Source organism: Alexandromys fortis, unplaced genomic scaffold (genome assembly GCF_014885135.2).
Source record: "Alexandromys fortis isolate MF-2015 unplaced genomic scaffold, M_Fortis_MF-2015_v1.1 scaffold_36, whole genome shotgun sequence".
Lineage (NCBI taxonomy): Eukaryota > Metazoa > Chordata > Mammalia > Rodentia > Cricetidae > Alexandromys > Alexandromys fortis.
Window position 1 is genome coordinate 11,492,305 of NW_026067915.1, and position 20,242 is coordinate 11,512,546.

Below are 20,242 nucleotides of genomic sequence, written 5' to 3' on the forward strand. Positions count from 1 at the left end.
ACTCAGCTTTTTCTGAACCCCATCACTTTGTTGACAGCATGTATTTCTCCCTTGTTGCCATAGACCTAAGCTTCCATGTTCTTTTTATCATCTGGGATGATAATAGAGCTATTTCATTACTCTTTTAAAAAATTCTGGGTGTGAGTATTGGTCTGTGCCGTGGTTAGTGCCATGGAGACCAGAACAGGTCAGCAGGTTTTCCTGGAATCCAGAGTTACAGACAGATGGTTATGAGATACTATGTTGGTTCTGGAAACTGAATCTGCAAGAGCAGACAGTGCCCTTAACCACTGAACCATCTCTTCCTGTGATCCTTCACCTTGGAGGCCTGCTGTGGTGGGGCCCTTTCAGGCTTTAAACTGCACTCTACTGCTGCAGCTGCAGAGTTCTCTGCTTTTGCAGATCTTCTGACTACATAGGGCTCATCCACATGTGCAGGTAATAGTCCTGTCTTAAGTACACAAAAATAGATCTATAAAGTTTCTTCGGCTGTGTGGTGTAGTCACAGGTGCTGGTCTGGTGACAAGGGGGTGGACATTTTTGGAGCATCCATTATTTGGCCTACCACAGAATGTGAAGGGGAAATTTCTTTTCCAGGCTCTACTAAGTCATGATTCACTCCTTCTCAGTTTATTTAAAAGCTACCTTTACCCACAGGGAATTATGTGATGTCACATATTTATTTCTGGATATTATGTGCTGTTCCATTCACATGCTTATTCCTTTACATATTAGCACCACTTCAAAAGATGTAGGTAAGTTTCTACAAAATCATTTAAAAATGCTAAAGAATATTTTTCACTTAGCATTTCTTCTATTAAGAGTACCTTAGCTACTCTGACTTATTTAACCTCTTAGATGGACTTGAGATATATTTCACTAATTTTTTTATACATCTTTGTAAAAGTTAAAAAATCAGTTGGGGTTTGGGAGATGACTCAGCAGGTAAGGCCACTGTCAAGCTTGATGAGTTTGTCCCTGGAAGCACATGGTAAAAGAAGAAAACCAACTCTTGCCAGTTGTCCTCTGACCTCCATGCATGTGCCAAAGCACAGCCCACCATAGATAAATAAACGTAATTAAATTTTAAATCAAATTTTGTTGAATTATAATCATTAATAAAATTATCTGACAATTTATAATCACAAATTTTCACAGACAGAAATGCAGGGTATTTGTAAAAGTCTAGACTGTAATAGGTGAGTAAAATTTATTTTACTTTTCCTATAAATCAGTCTTGTAAACTTAAGGGTGTTCATAGATATTTAATAAAGATTCTCTTTAAAAGTTCCTATAACAATTACATGCATATGTTTACTAAATTTAGTATATTGTTATTCTAGTTTTTCTTTCAAAATCTCTTTCCCCTGGCTGACAGATACAAGTTATTTTAGTTCTCTGTTAATTTCAGCTTGTAAACACCAAGTCATACAGCAGAGTCAAGTTAATTAACCTCCCTAGGAGTCCTGCTTTTGCTTTTCTCACAGGGTGAGCTGTTCCATTTGTAATCTGAAATTTAATGAAAACCATATTTTGAAGTATTGCTTAGCCAAGGGACAAGAGTGAGTCAGTCTGAGGTGAGTCAAGTCCTGGTCTGAGTGTCAGGGACATTTATGATCTAAAAATTGACTGTATTGAAAATTCTGCACAGCAACAAGCCAAGTCCGAAACAAACCAGTAAAATGTTAGGCCTTTTCCCATTCTACTCACAAACAAACAAACAAACATTTCATGAAATCATGTCAGAACATTTTCTTCATGTTTCCTTTGCAGTGTCAACAGTGGTTTTATTGAGTTGCAGTTTGGTTTGCCAGTCATTGCTCATCTTTTAAAGGGAATTAGGTAGAACAGAAATTTAGTAGTTTGGAGAAGCTGTGGAGTAGAAAATGACTTCTAGCTGTCATGTTCTGAGTACAGAGAGGGTATCTAGGAGCTGTGGGCTATGTGTGCTCAGCACAACCTAGGACCCCACATTTATTCCAACTCTGGTTCTAGTTGTTCCAAGAGAACTTAGCCCATGATCACAGGTATTACTTGTTGTACATTAAGGGATGATCAGAATGGAAAGAAGCATGATGCTCAAAATGGCAACAGGAAGGTCAGAGACCACAGAGATATCCAGCCCTGGATGTTCATACATTGGTCATACAGGGAGTGGAGACTAAATTTTTCACTGAGTAAAACAATATTTTGATGTTTCTCCTGCAGTTTTGCCTAGAACTGCAATTCCCGGTAGAACTTTTTGCTATGATGGAAACAGTTTAGAACCACTCTTAAAAAAAAAAAAAAGCCGTAGCCACTAACTTTGTAGCCATGGAACATTTGGGATGTGGTTAGGGTAATTGGAGAATGGGAACTTTATGCTGGAGAGATGGCCCAGACATTAAGAGTGCTTGTTGCTCTAGCAGAGGACCTGGGTTGGATTCCTAGCACCCACATGACAGCTCATATCCACCTTTAATTCCAGTTCCAGGGAATCCAACACTTTTTTTTTCTGATCTTGGGCTCCAGGTTCATATGAACATGCAGTCAAACACTCACCACATATAAAAATACATATTAAAAATAACGGATGCTTTGACTGTATTTTATTCAACTTGAAGTGTCAGTATCTATATTTGGCTGGTGGTGTCATGTTGGACAAGCTGTTCTTAGAACAGCATGGAAGCTAGATAGAATGGCAGTAGTCAGAGCAAAGCCACTGTGCTATTAACTATAAGAAAGAGCTAGGCAGTAAGGACATTGGCTTATTTGGAGACACTTTGCTTTTGGAAACTCTACAGCTCCTGTCAAGCTTCTATTTGAATAGCTGTCATTAGAGAGCCCAGATACTGACCTCCTCCCTACCTCTGCTCCCATTTCCACCAGTGGGACTCAGGTCTACCTAGGGGACTCTGGGAAAGTTCTACTCATTTACAAGCATTGAGTGGTGACAGAGCCAGGTAGCTCCTTTTGTCTCCCTCTTCCTGCCTTTAGGATAATGCCTGGAGTTTCTGTGATCTTCTTCATCCTCGAGAAGACGAGTGTTGTGATGGCATATACAAAGACAGATGCTGTCACAGAAGGATGAGGAGTTGTGCTCTTCCTGTCTAACTTCTGGTTATATGAGAAAATTACCCTTCTTGGTTCAAACACTATCATATGTTCTGGGGATGCATCCTAACTGGTGCCCACCCATAAATATGCGTCCAGAACGCCTCCATTCCTCAGACCAGTGTCTCCCACCAACTGTCCCGTGCTTCTCTGGGCTCTGTCCTCTTCTTTTGAGGTTTGACTTTCTGCTTAGTGCAGAAGGACATGGGGCCACAAATCTACACATCTCAGTACTTAGCTCATAGTCTCACTTTCTCACTGCTCAAAGGAGCAGGCAGCTCTTCTTTGGAAACTTTGAAGTGTTTTTAAAAAAGATCCTGCTGCAGGACTGCGGAGATGGCTCAGTGCAGTAGTTCTCAACCTGTGGGTTGTGACCTCTGGGCCAAAGCACCCAGGAGTCACATATCAGAAATACTGCATGCCAGATATTTATATTGTGGTATATAACAGTGGCAAAATTACAGTTATGAAGTAGCAAAAATTTTATGGTTGGCATCATTACAACATGAGGAATTGTATTAAAGGGTCACAGCATTAGGAAGGTTGAGAACTATTGCCTTAGGAGGAGCAATGCTTGAGGTGCAGGCATTAGATATGGGACCCATCCCCAAAACCTATGTAAAAAGTCTAGACCTAGTGCTGCATGCTTGTAACCCCAGCCATAAGGAGGCAGAGATGGATGGCTCCATATAGCTTGCTGGCCAGCTAGTCCAACTAAATTCGTAAGACTCAGGCCAATAAGAGGTCGTGTCTTAAAAAAAATAAACAAGGTAGACAGTATGTAAGGAACAACACCCAAGATTTTCCTCTGACACACACTTGCATGTATACCCACTCCTGTGCACATGAACATGCAAACATTACCCTCCTCCTGCAAGAAAGAATCCCCCTATTGTCTCAGAGTCCTTCTAAAAACATCTCTTTAGTCCTTCAAAAAAAATTTACACTCAGCACTGAACCATTCTCTGGCAGGGAAATACAATTTGCTCATCAAACCCTTGGCAAGTAGAGTGGAACCAGCTTCTCTTAATGCCAAGGGACTTGGCAGTGGAAGTAGATAATAGAAGCAAAATTGGGCTTAGTTAAGCAAGAGTAGCTAATTTAAAGAGCACAAGAATGGCTCATTTCAGCCAAATGGAGAGGTGAGTTTCCTAAGTTCCAAACATCATTGTTATTAGGCTTCAGCCATCACATTTCTGCTATAAAAGTTTGATCTACTTTTAGTTTTTAATTGCAAAACCATCCCAACACCATTCTTTCTAACAAAATAGAATCTAATGAGATCCCCTAAACCACTTACTAGTAATAGGTGTCTTTAGAATATTTATTCCCTGAGCTGCTTAGTGCTTGTATGAATGACAGGTGTCAAGTTCCTGTCCAGGCCCCACTCTGCTCACAGCTGTCAGCAGTGATACTATTTGCTAACAAAATTAACTAACACAGGTCTGATATACTGTTATCTAGTAATTATTTATTGAAAACAACACAACCAAATACATGTTCCTATTCAAAACTCTTAACAACAACAATAAAAAAACAAGAACCCAGCATGGCCCAATGATTGGGTCAGTTAGGAACTTCAAAAGGTGAGACCCATATAATCAGTAACTCAGGAAGAGACTCACAGATTAGTCACCAGAGAAAGGCTGTTTAAAACCACAGGATACTACCTGGGTTAAATTAAAAAGACCGATAATACCTAGCACCAAAAAGGTATTGGTGATTTATGTTTCTACTATTCTCCTATTGAGAGCCTAGATTGAGCCAATTTGGAAAATAGGCAGTATTTGCTGACACTAAACAGTGCATTCTTCCCCACGGCCCAGTGATTCTCTTTTCTAGAATGTGGACTTCTCTATTGAAAGACATGTACAAAGTATTTATAAAAACCTCATAATTATCTCATAATTGTTGATATGTATTATCTGATGATAATATACACTTATTAATGTGCTCATTTTCATGATCACAGGAGGTAAATGTTGGGTACTTAAGCTGTAACATGTAATGCCTGCCCCAGGATAGGTTTTAGCTGCTGTCTTGTCAGTCGGGAAGGACCCCAGCATGACTCCAAAACAGTTAGTGTCTTCCTGCCCTTTCTTTCCTGGGGTGCATGCCATTCAGCACTACCAGAGCTGGGGAGGCTTGGTGAATCCTATCAGCTTCTGGGTTTCTTGGCATAGCATAGTTTACATGAGGAAATAAATACTTTTGAAGTAGAAATACAAGTCAAGAAAATACTCTTTTACACCGTACTTGTATTTTAAGCACAATTAATAAAAACTCAGAAATTGGGGTTCAACCTGAAGATCTGAAAAGTAAAGCAGCCAGTCACTGGCTCTTACCTCTGTTTCAGTCCAAATGGCGATCCTGCTTCTAGGAGTCTCAGAATGAGACTGTGTCTGAGATCCTTCCATTTTATAATCCTCTCTATGTATGGGATTAAAGGCATGTACCACCTAGTTTCTATGGCAACTAGTGTGACCACTGCCTGGTCTGTAAGGCTGACCAGTGGGGCTGTTTTACTCTCTGATCTTCAGGCAAGCTTTGTTTATCAAAATACAAATGAAATGCCATTACCTGTATTTCCTCTGAACCTCAGTTTTATTATTATTTTTTTTTATTAAAAAAAGAAACAAAAACTAAATGCAAAGCAGATGGGGTATTGCAGCACATTCTATAACCCCAGCATTCAGAAGATGGAGTTTAGGGGGATCCACAGCTGAAGGATCTAAGTTACAAAGTAAGATCTTGTCCCAGAATACAAAGGGCTGGAGCTGCTTAACCTGTTCAGTGCCCGGGTTTGATCACTAGCACTGTCACACACACACACACACACACACACACACACACACACACACACATACACACACACGTAGCAATAGGAGCGGCAGGGCTGCGTCCCCGGCACCTGGCTGCCCGCATGGCTAGGTTATGCCCCGAAATAATTACATGGAAACTGTATTTTTTTAAACACTGCCTGGCCTGTTATCTGTAGCCTCTTATTGGCTAGCTCTTACATATTGTTCTAACCCATTTCTAATATTCTGTGTAGCCCACGAAGTGGCTTACCAGGGAGGATCTTAACCTGCATCTGTCTGGAGTGGGAGAACCATGGCGACTCCTTGACTCAGCTTCTTTCTCCCAGCATTCTCTTCTGTTTATTCCACCCACTTATGTTCTAACCAACAAAATGGGCCAAGGCAGTTTCTTTATTATAATTAACCAATGTCCTTCCTCCATCACACACACACACACACACACACACACACACGTGTGCACACACGCACTGCAAGTTTATCATCTTACCTTTCAATTTTGAGACAGGATCTCAGTCATATTCATCTTGTTCAGCTGATCTAGAATGTTTCTACGTGCAAAACTGAACTTCCACGTCCCTAACAACTCTCCCTTTCTCCAAGCAACTTCATTTTGCTTTCTGTGTCTATGAATTTGACTACAGTGGTACCCTAGAGAAGTGAAATCATGCATTGTGTGTCTCTTTGTGTCTGGTTTATTTTATCAACATACTGTCTTCAAGGTTCATCTGTGGTATAGACTATGTTATAATTTCTTCTTTTTTAAAGGCTAGCATTACATTGTACATATCTCACACAGTTGTTGATTTGTTTATCAGTAGATAAAATTTGTTTACTTTAAAATAGATTTTTTTTATTTTATATGTATGGATGTTTTGTCTGCATGTGTTTACACTACGTGTGTTTAAACCCAAGTTGTCTGGAAGAGCAACCAGTGCTCTTAACCACTGAGACATTGCTGTAGCCTCTGTAGCACATTTTCTTTATCCATTCATCTATCGATCGTCACTTTGGCAGATTCTGTAATGTGGCCATTGTGAACAGTTATGGTATGCAGGCTTCCCTATGGTAAGATGACCTTACTGAGTGTCAACTTTCAGTTAAATTGAATTGACCATAGAGATTTAAAAAAAAAACTTAAAAAAATCTCATTATCAGGAAGTGGAGAGATGGCTCAGTGGTTAAGAACATTGGCTTCTTTACCAGAGAATCTGAGTTCAATTCCCAGTGCCCACATGATAGCTCACAACTGTTTATAACTCCAGTCTCAGGGGATCTGATGCCTTCTTCTGGCCTCTGTGGGCCCTGTGTACACACAGTGCATGGACATACACAAAGGCAAAGCACTCATCCACATAAATATAAAGTTGAAAAACAAAACCCAACAAATAAACAATCCTTGTCAGGTTTTATATGAGGTGGACCACAAATATTTTTAGCCCTGTTTCTCTCCTGAGAATCATCAAGGTTTTCATTTTGAAAGTTTCTTAGGTGGGACTGGACATTTTATATCTTAAGATCAGAGAGCAAAAGTATGCTTTTACCAAGAAGGTTTTGGAAATATTCATATAGATTAAATATCCAGGAAAAACATTAGTTAAATGTTCTGCTTTTTTTCTTTTAGGGCAGGCAGTGTCATTTTTAGTACCCTTTATATATTAATCTATTTCTATTTTTTATTTTTAAAGTTTCCACAGGCATTCTTGCCTCTGCCCGTGTTGGGGTCCTGACTTGCTGGTGGTTTATGTAGAGGACTAAGATATGCTTAGCTCTGCAGTTATAGCCAAGGTATCAGCAGACCCTTCATTGATTGATCATTGTTTTGGCTCTGGTCTCTTTCTGTCAGGAGGTGTGATATTGTCAGAAGTGTGTGTAATTTTTTTCATAGACAAGTTCCCTCTCTGGCTAGCACCAGATGTCAGCCTTCTCCTCCCAGGAAGAGACTCTTGGGGAAATTCTAATTTCTTGGTGACCATTGTTTCAGTAGTCTTACAACCAAAGGAAGGAACTTGTGCAGCTGTGGAATATCATCATTCCCTCTAGGCCTCTTCTAGTCTGAGATTAAGAGACAGACTTCATGGAGTTGTTAGAGGTCTATTCAGGACAGATTGTGAGACAAATTCAGCTACTTTTAATTCTCTTTACATCTCGTGTTACAGCATGAGTGACAGTGAGGTCTGACTTTCCAGTCAGTTGTATTGGATTTTTCATCGTGTGGAATGACTTATAGATAAGATGAAAATTAAAATGTTTTTCTCTTTGCTAGATTTGGATTTCAGTGGCTTGTCTTTGAAATGTGTTAAATAATTTGTTTTCTTATTTTTTTGGATATTTAAGCTCCATTTCATCTCTGGAGAAAAAGGTTAACAAAAGTTAATGTAGTGCTGTAAATATTAACCAAAGGCATAACCAAGCAGATGACTCAAACTCCAAGCCACACACAAAGCCAAAACAGACAGGAAGCTGGGTTTCTACACCTGGAGCAAGTGCATCCTCTGCTAGCGAAAACGTGCTTGTAACTCAGATTTTCATTCATCCATATTCTGGGGGCTCTAGCCCTTCAATTGGCCTGTATGCAAAGGCTAGGTAACCCATGTTTCTCTTTAGAGTCAGAAAGAGCTGCGAACAGCAAGTCAGCCTGGCAGTGGTGGTGCACACCTTTAATTCCAGCACTCTTCAGGCAGAGGCAGGCAGATCTCTGTGAGTTCAAGGCCAGCCTGGTCTACAGAGTTAGTTCCAGAACAACCAGGGCTACACAGAATAACCATTTCTTGGAAAAACCAAACCAAACCACAACCAAAAATCAAACAAAACAATAGAAGAGCAAATCAGAAGCTGTCAGCAGGAGAGGAAAGTGTTACAAGGGTGTCTGAACTGAGGGGTCCTGTGAACAGTTCAGAACAATTTCAGTCTTTTTTCTTCTGGACTAAGAAGAACTGACTAAGAAAGGAATGTAGGATGGGTTTTAAAAGTACAGCTGAAAGATGTAAGATTTGACTGAGAATAGCTGAAGGGCTTTCCTCTCTTTCACCACCTCTACTTCTCCCTTTATCCTTAAGTTCATATGGCAGTGGACAGTAGGGCTTAGAACATTTGGCCACAGTCCACTGAGAACTTTTCATTAGCATGTAACATTTTTGAATTGGAACAGGCATAATTAAATGCAAAGAGAATTGTAAGTTGGGGTATTTGGGACTTGAAACCAAAGCTAAACAGGTTAATTGTTATAAACAGGCTGCCAGCAGGAGTGAAGTTAGTATGGTAGCTGGGTCAGAGAAGCCAGAAGTGTTCTTGAAACTGTAGAAGCTGTGTCAACTGCCATCCAGAATTTACTCTCAGACATAGACTAGGACAGTAAGTGGTTAAAGGTTATGTGCAAATGTCTCTGACCACACGTGACATGTGACAAGTGATTCTGGATTCTGATCTGAGACTTTCCCAGCACTAACAAGGCTAACGAAAGTCAGGGCAATAGACATGCCTACTGGAATGGAATCTCTTAGTTAAGACAAGCTCCTCTGAGAGCAGAATTCTGCTTAATGTCTTTGGGATCCTGAATTCCCATGTCTTAGACTTGTTGAGAAGACATAGGCTAACACCTCTGACTCTTGTATGTATGGGAGAGAGAGAGAGAGAGAGAGAGAGAGAGAGAGAGAGAGAGAGAGAGAGAGAGAGAGAGAGAGAAACTGACTGACTATGTATATGTAGTTTTTGGTAAGTTTTAAAGCCAAACGTGTATTGCGTAAGTGAAGGTGAGAAGGTGACCTCATCTAGTTCCAGTTGTTGTTTCAGGGATCCACAGTAAAGTTTTTTCTAAATAGACACTGGCATGATGGGAACCAAAGGACACCCAGTCTGCATGGATAGCTGCCGCAGGCTAGCCTAGCCCTACTCCTGTGTTCTTCCCTATGGACTGGACTCATTCTGTGACAAATGACACACAAAGATAATGGAATTCAAAGACTGTCTCACAGAGGAGGACGATCAAATCAGATTCAGAGTACTCATACCCAAAATATTTCTTTTGTCCAAAAAACTAGTTGATAAAATGTTTAAAAATTGTTTTAAAAAGATTTATTTATTTTTATGTATATGGGTGTTTTGCTTTTATGTCTGTCTGCACATACTATGTCTGCTGTGCCAGAGGAGGCCAGAAAGAGGTGTGAGGTCACTCAAGACGGGGATTATAGACAGTCATGGGCTGCCATGTTGGTGTTGACTCTCCAGCCCCACAAGATAGTTGTATTATCTATCAATTTATTATTATTATTATTTTTAATAAAGAGCCAAAGAGTCCTCTCATCCTGGCCTTGGAAGTCACCTACTCATCTTTGGAGATATTTTTGTCTGAGGTTGCTGTCTCTACTGTAGTCATCCTCTCTTCTTTTGACATGGTGCATAGAGGCAGTGCAGAGTGTGGGGCGGACTGTCTCCAGCATTTGCCCAGGCAGCATCTACCTAGTGCTCTCTGTAGGTTTCTGTGAAAACATCCCAAAGCTACAAGTGTCATTGTACATGTGAATATCAGAGAAACATTTGCAGTGGCGTTCAACTAAACTCTTACACTCTCATTTTGACTATTTACGAGTATCAAAATGAGAGTGTAAGAGTTTAGTTAACACCACTGATTATCAAGGTCATATATTGTAAAGTGCTGAAAATTCAAGAAAAAATATGACGAAAATCCTAACCCTACTTAGTCTCAGTGGTATGGCTAATGCCATTTTGTCATATTTTCAATGTATTATCTACTGAAAATTTAATTTTGGATATATGACTTTGTGTAGCTCATATTTTTCTTTTACTAACTCTGTCATTAAATGTCTGTTACATGATTTTTAAAATAGCCGATATATGGCATTCTAGTGCATGGGTAAACTATAATTGCCTTAGATCTGTTAGGAGTGATGAAACACTTAGGGTTATTTCCAGTTTTCACTGTGGTAGACATCCATAAGGCTATTTCCCTGTAAACAGTTCCCCCAAATTTGAAATCACTTTTGTCTCATATGTGTAATAACAACTAACCTAAAACTCACTCTCCTGCTTTAGCATCGGAAGGCTGGCATTAAAACAAACCAGCACAGCTGCTTGCTGGACTTTTCTAGCAATAGAAAGATATTTTTAAAGGACAGGTATTGACCCTTTGCCAGTGGTGGGGATTTTCATGTTCTAGCTCTCTGTTAATGGCCAGTTTGATAAATATTTGTTTGGCAAATGGCTGACAGTATTCGGTAGAGAAACATAGCGCTTTGTTCCCTTGTAAGTCAGTCCTTGACATTTTCTCCTGTCCTCCTTAGTCAGACCTGAATAAATGCAAGTCACAGATGAGAAGTGTGGGTGGAGTGTTGTGTTCTGACTGGTATAGGAATCATGGGCCTCATTTTCATAAAGTTCTACCTAAGGAATGCAGTGGGATTCAGACATCTCCTTCCCAGCCAGATCATGTGTGTCTAAACTAATTACCATCATGCTTGTTCAGTTCAGTTCCTTCCTCTAACTCCTTGACAACAAGATTTGAAATGACAAAAGTAATGAGAATTATTACATACCCAAGAATTGACTTACTTGATCAGCAAGACACTCAACAAACTTTAGGACCTCCTAGGTATGTGGCATACCTGGATGCCTGAACTGTCATTATTTTATACTCTCCCCACCACTTTGCTTCAGTGCTGCCACACCGGAAGGGGTATCTCTTTTGAAATGCACTTTTCTCTGCATATTCTTGGTAGTTGCTTACTAAGGCTTTCTCAGGCCTCTCCGCTCCTGCCTTTGCTCAACAATTTTAGAGTCCCCGAGGTGGTCATTATACCCTTTTCATGTCTGGCATTAAAATGTTTCTACCACAGCTAAAACAAGTGGCCTTGTATGCTGAACTGTAACAGTGAGCAGAAGAGACTGTGACTGAAAAGAAGGACTTTTTGGAGGATGTAAACACTTCTGGGTCAAATGTTCCAAGGCTCGCTTTGTAGCGTTTTAAGAAGGAAACCGGGGCCTGCTTCCTAACCACTTTCACATGAGGTCTTTGGAACTGCAGTGCATGTCTGTGTTGGTTTGTAATTATATAAGGTTATAAGGGAAAGAAGGACTATCAGCTGAATTGTACTTGTCCTACATGCGTGGGATCTAGGTCAGAAACTTGGAATTGATCAGATCTGGGGTAAAAAAAATCTCTAGGTAAGTGACTTGAATCTCCTTGAGCCTGTTTTCACATGTAAACAGTGGGTACAGTACCTCCTCCTGGGCTGTAGTGACAAGTGAATGTGACTATCTTAGTGCTTGGCACCTGCTGGGTATATACTGTCGCGCGCTTGGGAGCAACTCCTAGCAGGCCACTGAGCACGTGGAATGTTCTTGCCACAAGGAAGCTGAAAAAGGAAAGGTTTTCTCAGGGTGGGTGGGCCTAGAATGACCTGCTTCTACGGACTCCAAAAAGCAGGCTTGAAAGTGACTGTACCCTACATGGGTCTGGTAGCAAGCAGGGCAGCCAGCTTCCCACTTTCTACAGGGTGAACCTATTTGCTTGTGTTCATCTGTTGAAAGAACCTGGCATCCAGGTTCTTAAGAGTGTGAACTTCTCTTTGGCTATCCAAAAGTGTGCTGAAGTCATCCAGATTCTTTTGAGTTATACAGTGCGGGTGAGTGTTCAGCTTTTCTAGCCTTTGTTTCCTTTGGCCTAAACAAGGGCTTTGTTATCTATGTTTTCTCCACACTTCTCATGGCCTAGTTTCTGTTTCCTTTCTCATATCCTGCTTCCTCTTTGTCCTCTATACATTGTTAGTACAGAAGGACAGGAATGCTATTGGGACAGGGAAAATGTGGTCTGCTAGAGAACACAACAGAACTTCCCCTCCCATCTGGTTAAGGGACAATAGTTTCTTGGTGGGTGGACCCCCAAGCTTCTTCATTGTCATTGCTTTCATCTGGTTGATTTTCTTTGCTATTTACCCATGGCCACAGGCCCATATTACAGGCTCTAAGGCTCACTGGACCTTCCTCACTTTATTTTTTTTTTATTATATTTATTTATTTATTTATTAAATATTTCTGTCTCTTCCCCACCTCCGCCTCCCCTTTTCCTCCCCCTCCCCCAATCAAGTCCCCCTCCCTCGTCAGCCCAAAGAGCAATCAGGGCTCTCCGTCCCGTGGGAAGTCCAAGGAAAACCCTCCTCCTTCCAGGTCTCGTAAGGTGAGCATCCAAACAGCCTAGGCTCCCACAAAGCCAATACATGCAATAGGATCAAAAACCCATTGCCATTGTTCTTGATGTCTCAGTAGTCCTCATTGTCCGCTATGTTCAGTGAGACCTGTTTTAACCCAGGCTTTTTCAGACCCAGGTCAGCTGGCCTTGGTGAGTTCCCGATAGAGCATCTCCATTGTCTCAGTGTGTGGGTGCACCCCTCGCGGTCCTGAGTTCCTTGCTCATGTTCGCTCTCCTTCTGCTCCTGATTTGGACCTTGAGATTTCAGTCCGGTGCTCCAATGTGGGTCTCTGTCTCTGTCTCCTTTCATCGCCTGATGAAGGTTAATATTCAGGAGGATGCCTATATGTTTTTCTTTGGGTTCTCCTTCTTCTTTAGCTTCTCTAAGAACCCGAATTGTAGGCTCAATGTCCTTTATTTATGGCTAGAAACCAAATATGAGTGAGAACATCCCATGTTCCTCTTTTTGGGTCTGGCTTACCTCACTCAGGATAGTGTTTTCTATTTCCATCCATTTGCCTGCAAACTTCAAGAAGTCCTTGTTTTTTACTGCTGAGTAGTACTCTAATATGTATATATTCCATACTTTCTTCATCCATTCTTCAATTGAGGGGCATCTAGGTTGTTTCCAGGTTCTGGCTATTACAAACAATGCTGCTATGAACATAGTAGAGCATATATTTTTGTTGCATGATAAGGCCTCTCTTGGGTATATTCCCAAGAGTGGTATTGCTGGGTCCATGGGTAGGTTGATCCCAAATTTTCTGAGAAACCGCCACACTGCTTTCCAGAGTGGTTGTACAAGTTTGCATTCCCACCAGCAATGGATAAGTGTACCCCTTTCTCCACAACCTCTCCAGCATAGGCTATCATTGGTGTTTTTGATTTTAGCCATTCTGACAGGTGTAAGATGGTATCTTAAAGTTGTCTTGATTTGCATTTCCCTGATCGCTAAGGAAGTTGAGCATGACCTTAGGTGTCTTTTGGCCATTTGAACTTCTTCTGTTGAGAGATCTCTGTTCAGCTCAGTGCCCCATTTTATAATTGGGTTGATTAGCCTTTTACAGTCTAGTTTCTTAAGTTCTTTATATATTTTGGAGATCAGACCTTTGTCAGTTGCGGGGTTGGTGAAGATCTTCTCCCAGTCAGTGGGTTGCCTTTCTGTCTTAGCGACAGTGTCCTTTGCTTTACAGAAGCTTCTCAGTCTCATGAGGTCCCATTTATTCAATGAGGCCCTTACTGTCTGTGCTGCTGATGTTATACGTAGGAAGCGGTCTCCTGTGCCCACTTGTTGTAGTGTAGTTCCCACTTTCTCTCCTATCAGGTTCAGTGTGTTCAGACTGATATTGAGGTCTTTAATCCACTTGGACTTGAGTTTTGTGCATGGTGACAGACATGGATCTATTTTCATTTTTGTACAGATTGAAATCCAGTTTTGCCAGCACAATTTGTTGAAGATGCTCTCTTTTTTCCATTGTATAGTTTTAGCTCCTTTATCGAAAATCAGGTGCTCATAGGTTTGTGGATTAAAGTCAGGGTCTTCTATACGGTTCCATTGGTCGACTTCTCTGTTTTTATGCCAATACCAAGCTGTTTTTAATACTGTAGCTCTGTAATAGAGTTTGAAGTCAGGGATGGTAATGCCTCCAGACGTTCCTTTATTGTATAAGATTGTTTTGGCTATCCTGGGTTTTTTATTTTTCCATATAAAGTTGATTATTGTCTTCTCCAGATCTGTGAAGAATTTTGATGGGATTTTGATGGGGATTGCATTGAATCTATATATTGCTTTTGGAAGAATTGCCATTTTTACTATGTTGATCCTCCCAATCCAAGAGCAAGGGAGATCCTTCCATTTTCTGGTGTCTTCTTCTATTTCGTTCTTCAAAGTCTTAAAGTTCTTGTCAAATAGATCTTTCACTTCCTTGGTCAGGGTTACCCCAAGATATTTTAACCTTCCTCACTTTAGAAACCTGTTTTTAAACATAGTAGTGCCATGTGACAGGCTTAGAAATGACTGAGAATGCCAGCGAGCTTTATTTCTATAGGTTATAACTATCAATATAGTCTGAATTATACTCAAAACTGAGAAAAAGAATTCTTAATGTATTAAAATATTGGGGGACTATCTAGGTGGAGGAAGGGAACCTAGCCAGGGTAGGGTACGGATACAGGGGAGGGCAGTGGAAAGAAGGAGAACAAATGAGGACAAAGAATAGTGACCCATAAAGAAATAGTATGATGGAACCTATATTTGATAAGCTAGTCTAAAATATTAATTACAAAAGTTCATTTCACATAGGAATAAAATTAAAATAACAATAGTAAAATACCAATAATACATGAAGATATTTTTATGAATATATTTCTCAAAATAAACAATATAAGAAATTTGCTTTTGGAAATCCTTTTTTTAAAAAAATATTTATTTATTAATTTATTATGTATACAATATTCTGTTTTGCATGTATGCCTGTAAGCCAGAAGAGGGCACTAGACCTCATTACAGATGGTTGTGAGCCACCATGTGTTGCCGGGAATTGAACCTAGGACCTTTGGAAGAGCAAGCAATGCTCTTAACCGCTGAGCCATCTCTCTCCAGCCCGCTTTTGCAAATCTTACCTGCTTCTGTATCTAGTTTGTTCTGATGCCATTTCTGGAAAGTTCCCTGTGTGCATGAAAAAGCACACAGTGCCTCAGCATTATTGCTCTATTAGTTTCCTGTTGCTGAAGAGACAAACTGCTACACACTTAGTGCCTTAAGACTATAGATTTGTTCTGCTATGATTCTGGAGTCTGGGGTTAGCAGGGCTGCTGCTTTGCTGGGTGGGGGAGGGGGCAGAGGCAAGCTCTGAGGGAAAGCACTGTGTCCCTCCTACAGGTAGTTACTTGTGTAGTGGGGTTCTTCCTCATCCAGAGCCTTTTCTGTTTTGTGAGAGATGTCCTAGGTTTGCCCTTTATTCCCTTCCCTCTTTGCTTAGTACCCGCTGCTCACCCCACCGCTGTGTGTCTCAGGGCTTACATCCCTCCACTTGGAAGGATAGTTGGGAAGTTAATGAAGGCAGATACAGAAGGTTGAGAATGGGGATAGTAACAGATAATTTTTACAGTTTTTGTTTTTCATCCATAATACATAGATAATTCTTTGCATAGTGACTTGGACTTCCTTTTCATTTTACATGTGTGAAAATAGAAAGTCTTGTGTTCTCTCCCTGTGTGCCTAACACAGTGCCTAGCCCAGTGACACTTGGGCTCCCCTGACACTGTGGTGCATTTGGAACCTTCTTTCTTCTTCCATCCTGTTTCCAGCATTACTCTTACTGCCCTGTATGCTCTGGGTGCAGACATGGTGGCACTTGTTCTGCCATGCTTCAGAGGCCACCTCTTTGGCTGTCTTCCAACTATGTCCTTCCTTACAAACAGTAGTTAGGAGCTAGTACCTCATTCACCTAGAACCCTTGTCTTCCACAATGGGTGCAAGTACCCTGGAATCCCCTGCCTGTACAGCCTGTGTTCTGAGAGGTTCTTCCTATGATATGGTGTGCATGTGGAATGGGTCATGCCTCATCTGCACTCTTTAAGGTCTTGGTAGGAATGCCTTCCCATCCCCATCTGTTTGGCATCATCATTTATACATTTTCACCAATGTTCTCTACAAATAAAGACGCTTGTAGTGATCAGTGTGGTTGATGGGGTTAAGATGTTGAAAACATTTATCATTAAAAGTATGAGCAGAGATTTGGGAGCAGGGAAACAGGTTTCTACATTGTAAACGCTCCAGTCTTTTTAGGGGGCTACAAAAGACAGGTCTCATATGCCTAACGGGTATTTCCAACTAAACTCTGCCTGCTGGCAGCAGCCAGCTTCAGAGTGGTGGTCTTTGAGGACTATGCCCTGAATTTGTAGAATGATGGCTTTGCTGATTTTTGGTTTGTTCTTGCTCACAGGGCTCCCTCTCGGGAATTGGCTGTGCTGTTGTGCAATAAATCCAATGCATTTTACAGCCTTGGGAAATGGAACGAGGCTTTTCTTGCTGCCAAGGAGTGTCTCCAATGGGACCCAACCTATGTGAAGGTATGGTAGCCGTGGCTGCTTCCCTCCTCTTACGTTGCTTGTTTTTCTTCCTTCTTGTTAAAGTGGATGTTCTAGGAATGCATCTCTTTGAATGCACTTGCTCTTCAGACAGAGGTCCATGAGGTCCTTCTTCAGACAGAGGTCCAGAGGAGTAGGTACAGGGATGGTGAGTGTTGAGACTCTGCCTGGGACAGTGGAATCTGACTCCCTGGTAGATGATGCTCTATGAGAGGCTGGAGGAGCTCCTTAGACCTGATGTAGTTAGACGAAGATGCTTGTGCTTCATTTTAACAAACTCCACTTCAGATCAGTAAATCGTGGTGGTGGTGTATATATTCATTTCCTGTTTTAGACAGGGTCTCACTATGCAGCTCTGGCTGGCCTGGAACTTACTATATAGACCAGGTTAGCCTTGATTTCAAACAGATTTTCCTGCCTATACCTCTTGGTGCTAGAATTAAAGACATACAACACTATGCTCAGTCTGGTAAGCCTTAATCTGATTTTTTTTCAGTTGAAATGGCCCAAGTGTTGACAACCTCATCATTGGTGTTTCAAGACACACAAAAAGAGTGTTAGACCCTGAGTAATTCATACTAAATTGAAGAGAAGTATAGCCAGGAAGTAAAATATGAGGCTTTAAGTTAAACAGTAGTCTGTAGCTATGGGACTATGAAGTGTGTGTTAAATGAGTGGTGTGAGTAGTTGAGAAAAGCTCCTCCATGAACTGGGAAAAACACCAGACGTTAGCCTTTCTGTTATATGCTCTGATGTGCATGAAAGAGTCCTGCTACAACTCAGGTTCCTTAACTGTAAAATGAGATGGTGCCTAGGGCTGCAAGAATTAAGGGAATACTGTAGATGGAGGCAGCTTGTTCGTTTCTCAGCTGCCCGCACCCGAAATACTCACACAGAAACTAATTGCAGCACTGTTTGGCCAATGACTCTAGTGTATTCCTAGCTAGCTCTTACATCTCGAATTAACCCATTTCTATTAATCTATGTATCACTACGAGGCTCATGGTTTACCAGTAAGGTTCCGGGGCATCTGTCTCCTTCAGTAGCTACATGGCATTTCTTTGACTCCGCCTACTCTCTCTCTATATCTTTTAGTCTGGCTTTATTCTGTCCTGCTATAGGCCAAAGCAGCTTTATTCATTAACCAATAAAAGCAACACATATACAGAAGGACCTCCCACATCAGGATACTAAACAAAATAGTTGGCAGCAGAACACAATAGGAAAAGGTGGGGGAGTTAGAGCCACAAATGACTCAAATATTCAGAGGGAGACTTGAAAATTTGCATTATAAGTAGGCATTTACCTTTGGTACATGCTAGGAAAGCACTCCTCTACTGAGCTCCATTCCCAGGGTGGAGGATAGACACTTTAGACGTTACTGAACTTGAAAATGGAAGCACATTTCTGAGACGTCTTCTCAGGTGTATGCTAGGGTGGGGAGTAGTTGGGCCTGGCATACATTCCTACAGTTCTGGCTGTGGCCTGAGGAAGTTTTGAATAATATTCCCAGTTTCCTTGTGTGGTGATTGTCCCAGTTTCTAACAGCTTAGAAACCACAGCCGCTCCTCCATTCTTACGCAGTGCCCCTAAGTGTCTTTTCTTCCCTGTCTCACTGTTCTCTGTAGTAGAGGAAAATGCTAACTTCTTTTAGTTCAGTGGCTGGAGCCCCAGTGAATTAAGCTGAGAAAAAGCATAATTTTGAATTGTTGCTATTTTTATGGCAATTTCCTAGAAGATTATAATGAAGGAGACAAGTCTGAAAGTTTATGCTATTTTTTTTTTTTTAACAAAAATGAAAAGACAAGGGAAAGGGGCTTAGGGGTAGGAACTGTAACCTGTGGGGGAAACACATGCAACGCAAGGGCTGTTTTAGGGAGCAGGTTTGTGTGCAGCCACCTTAGTGCTGATGGCTGCTCTTCTCTGTGTCCCAAAGCTTCCTTAGTTGGGTTTATGGTAATTGTCCCCCCAGGAGATTCTGTGTGCAGGGAGAGGGAGGCTCCAGCTCCAGGAAGGCGTTACTCTGCCTCTTTGAATCACAAATGCCTTCATCTTAAATTAATCTTCTTGTCAAAGCAACATGTGTAAGGTTAGAATATTCCCATTCTCTTTATCCCCACAGAATAAAAGATGACATTTTAGATCTGAGGAAACAAATAAATGGGAAATTCTGTGCTAGCTCACATGGTTGGGAAGACCCCAAAGCCCAACAAACCCAACACAGTACAGATATAGTTTTCCCTTTTTCTCAAGTTGCTACCTGAGCTCCTTAAACATTCTAAGAAAGGTTAATTCAGATAAATAAATACTGAGAGGTTCAAGATTAAGTGGAATTTCTAAGTGCTTGCTTTTGCATTAACCCAGGTTGTGATCCCTTCTGTTAATTCTGACAGTAGTCTTGGTGGGCCCCTGCCACTGCAGTTGACAGAACTGGGGAGGCAGTGTGCTTTTATTCTTATGTGGAATCCTACACTTGGGTATTTGCAAAACCAGACCATTCTTCCTCTTAAATATTACTTATTTTATACTAATTAACTAATTTGCGTGTGGGGGCATAATTGTGCCCTAATATGTGTGAAGTCAGAGGAAAACTTGTGGAGTTGGTCTTGCCTTTGCATGTGGGTCTTGGACTTGAATTCAGGTCATCAGGCCTGTCAGTAAGTGCCTTTACTCACTGAGCCATCTTGTTGGCCTCATCTCCCTTTTAGTTATAATTTTCTTCTTTTCACAGAAAAAAATGTTTTTTTTTTTTTTTTTTTTGCTTCTTGTTTCAGCACAAAAGCTTTGCACGCAAAGTTCGTCTGAAGGGTTTCTATCTTGGGATTCAATGCATGTCCTCTCTCTTTTGTCCAAGACAAGGATTTTTGTTTCCTGAGAAATAGAACAGCTGTCACTGAAGGCTGAGTGTGATCTAAAATGACACTATTTGAGCAAATAGACGAGACTGGAACTAGGGGAAAGCTACATATTAAAAAGTGATAGTAGTAATTATAACAGTAACGATTCTGCTTCACATGTGGCACCGATTAGGAAA

At 41.0% G+C, this 20,242-nt stretch overlaps 1 protein-coding gene across 1 annotated transcript in view; it reads left to right on the forward strand.

The window, feature by feature from the left end:
• Trank1 (tetratricopeptide repeat and ankyrin repeat containing 1) overlaps window positions 1–20,242 on the forward strand; it is an 85,407-nt gene that overhangs the window by 11,402 nt on the left and 53,763 nt on the right. The window contains exon 2 of the mRNA XM_050139216.1: window positions 17,064–17,190. Within this exon, the coding sequence (XP_049995173.1) occupies window positions 17,064–17,190 (127 nt within the window). The remainder of the gene's footprint in view (window positions 1–17,063; window positions 17,191–20,242) is intronic.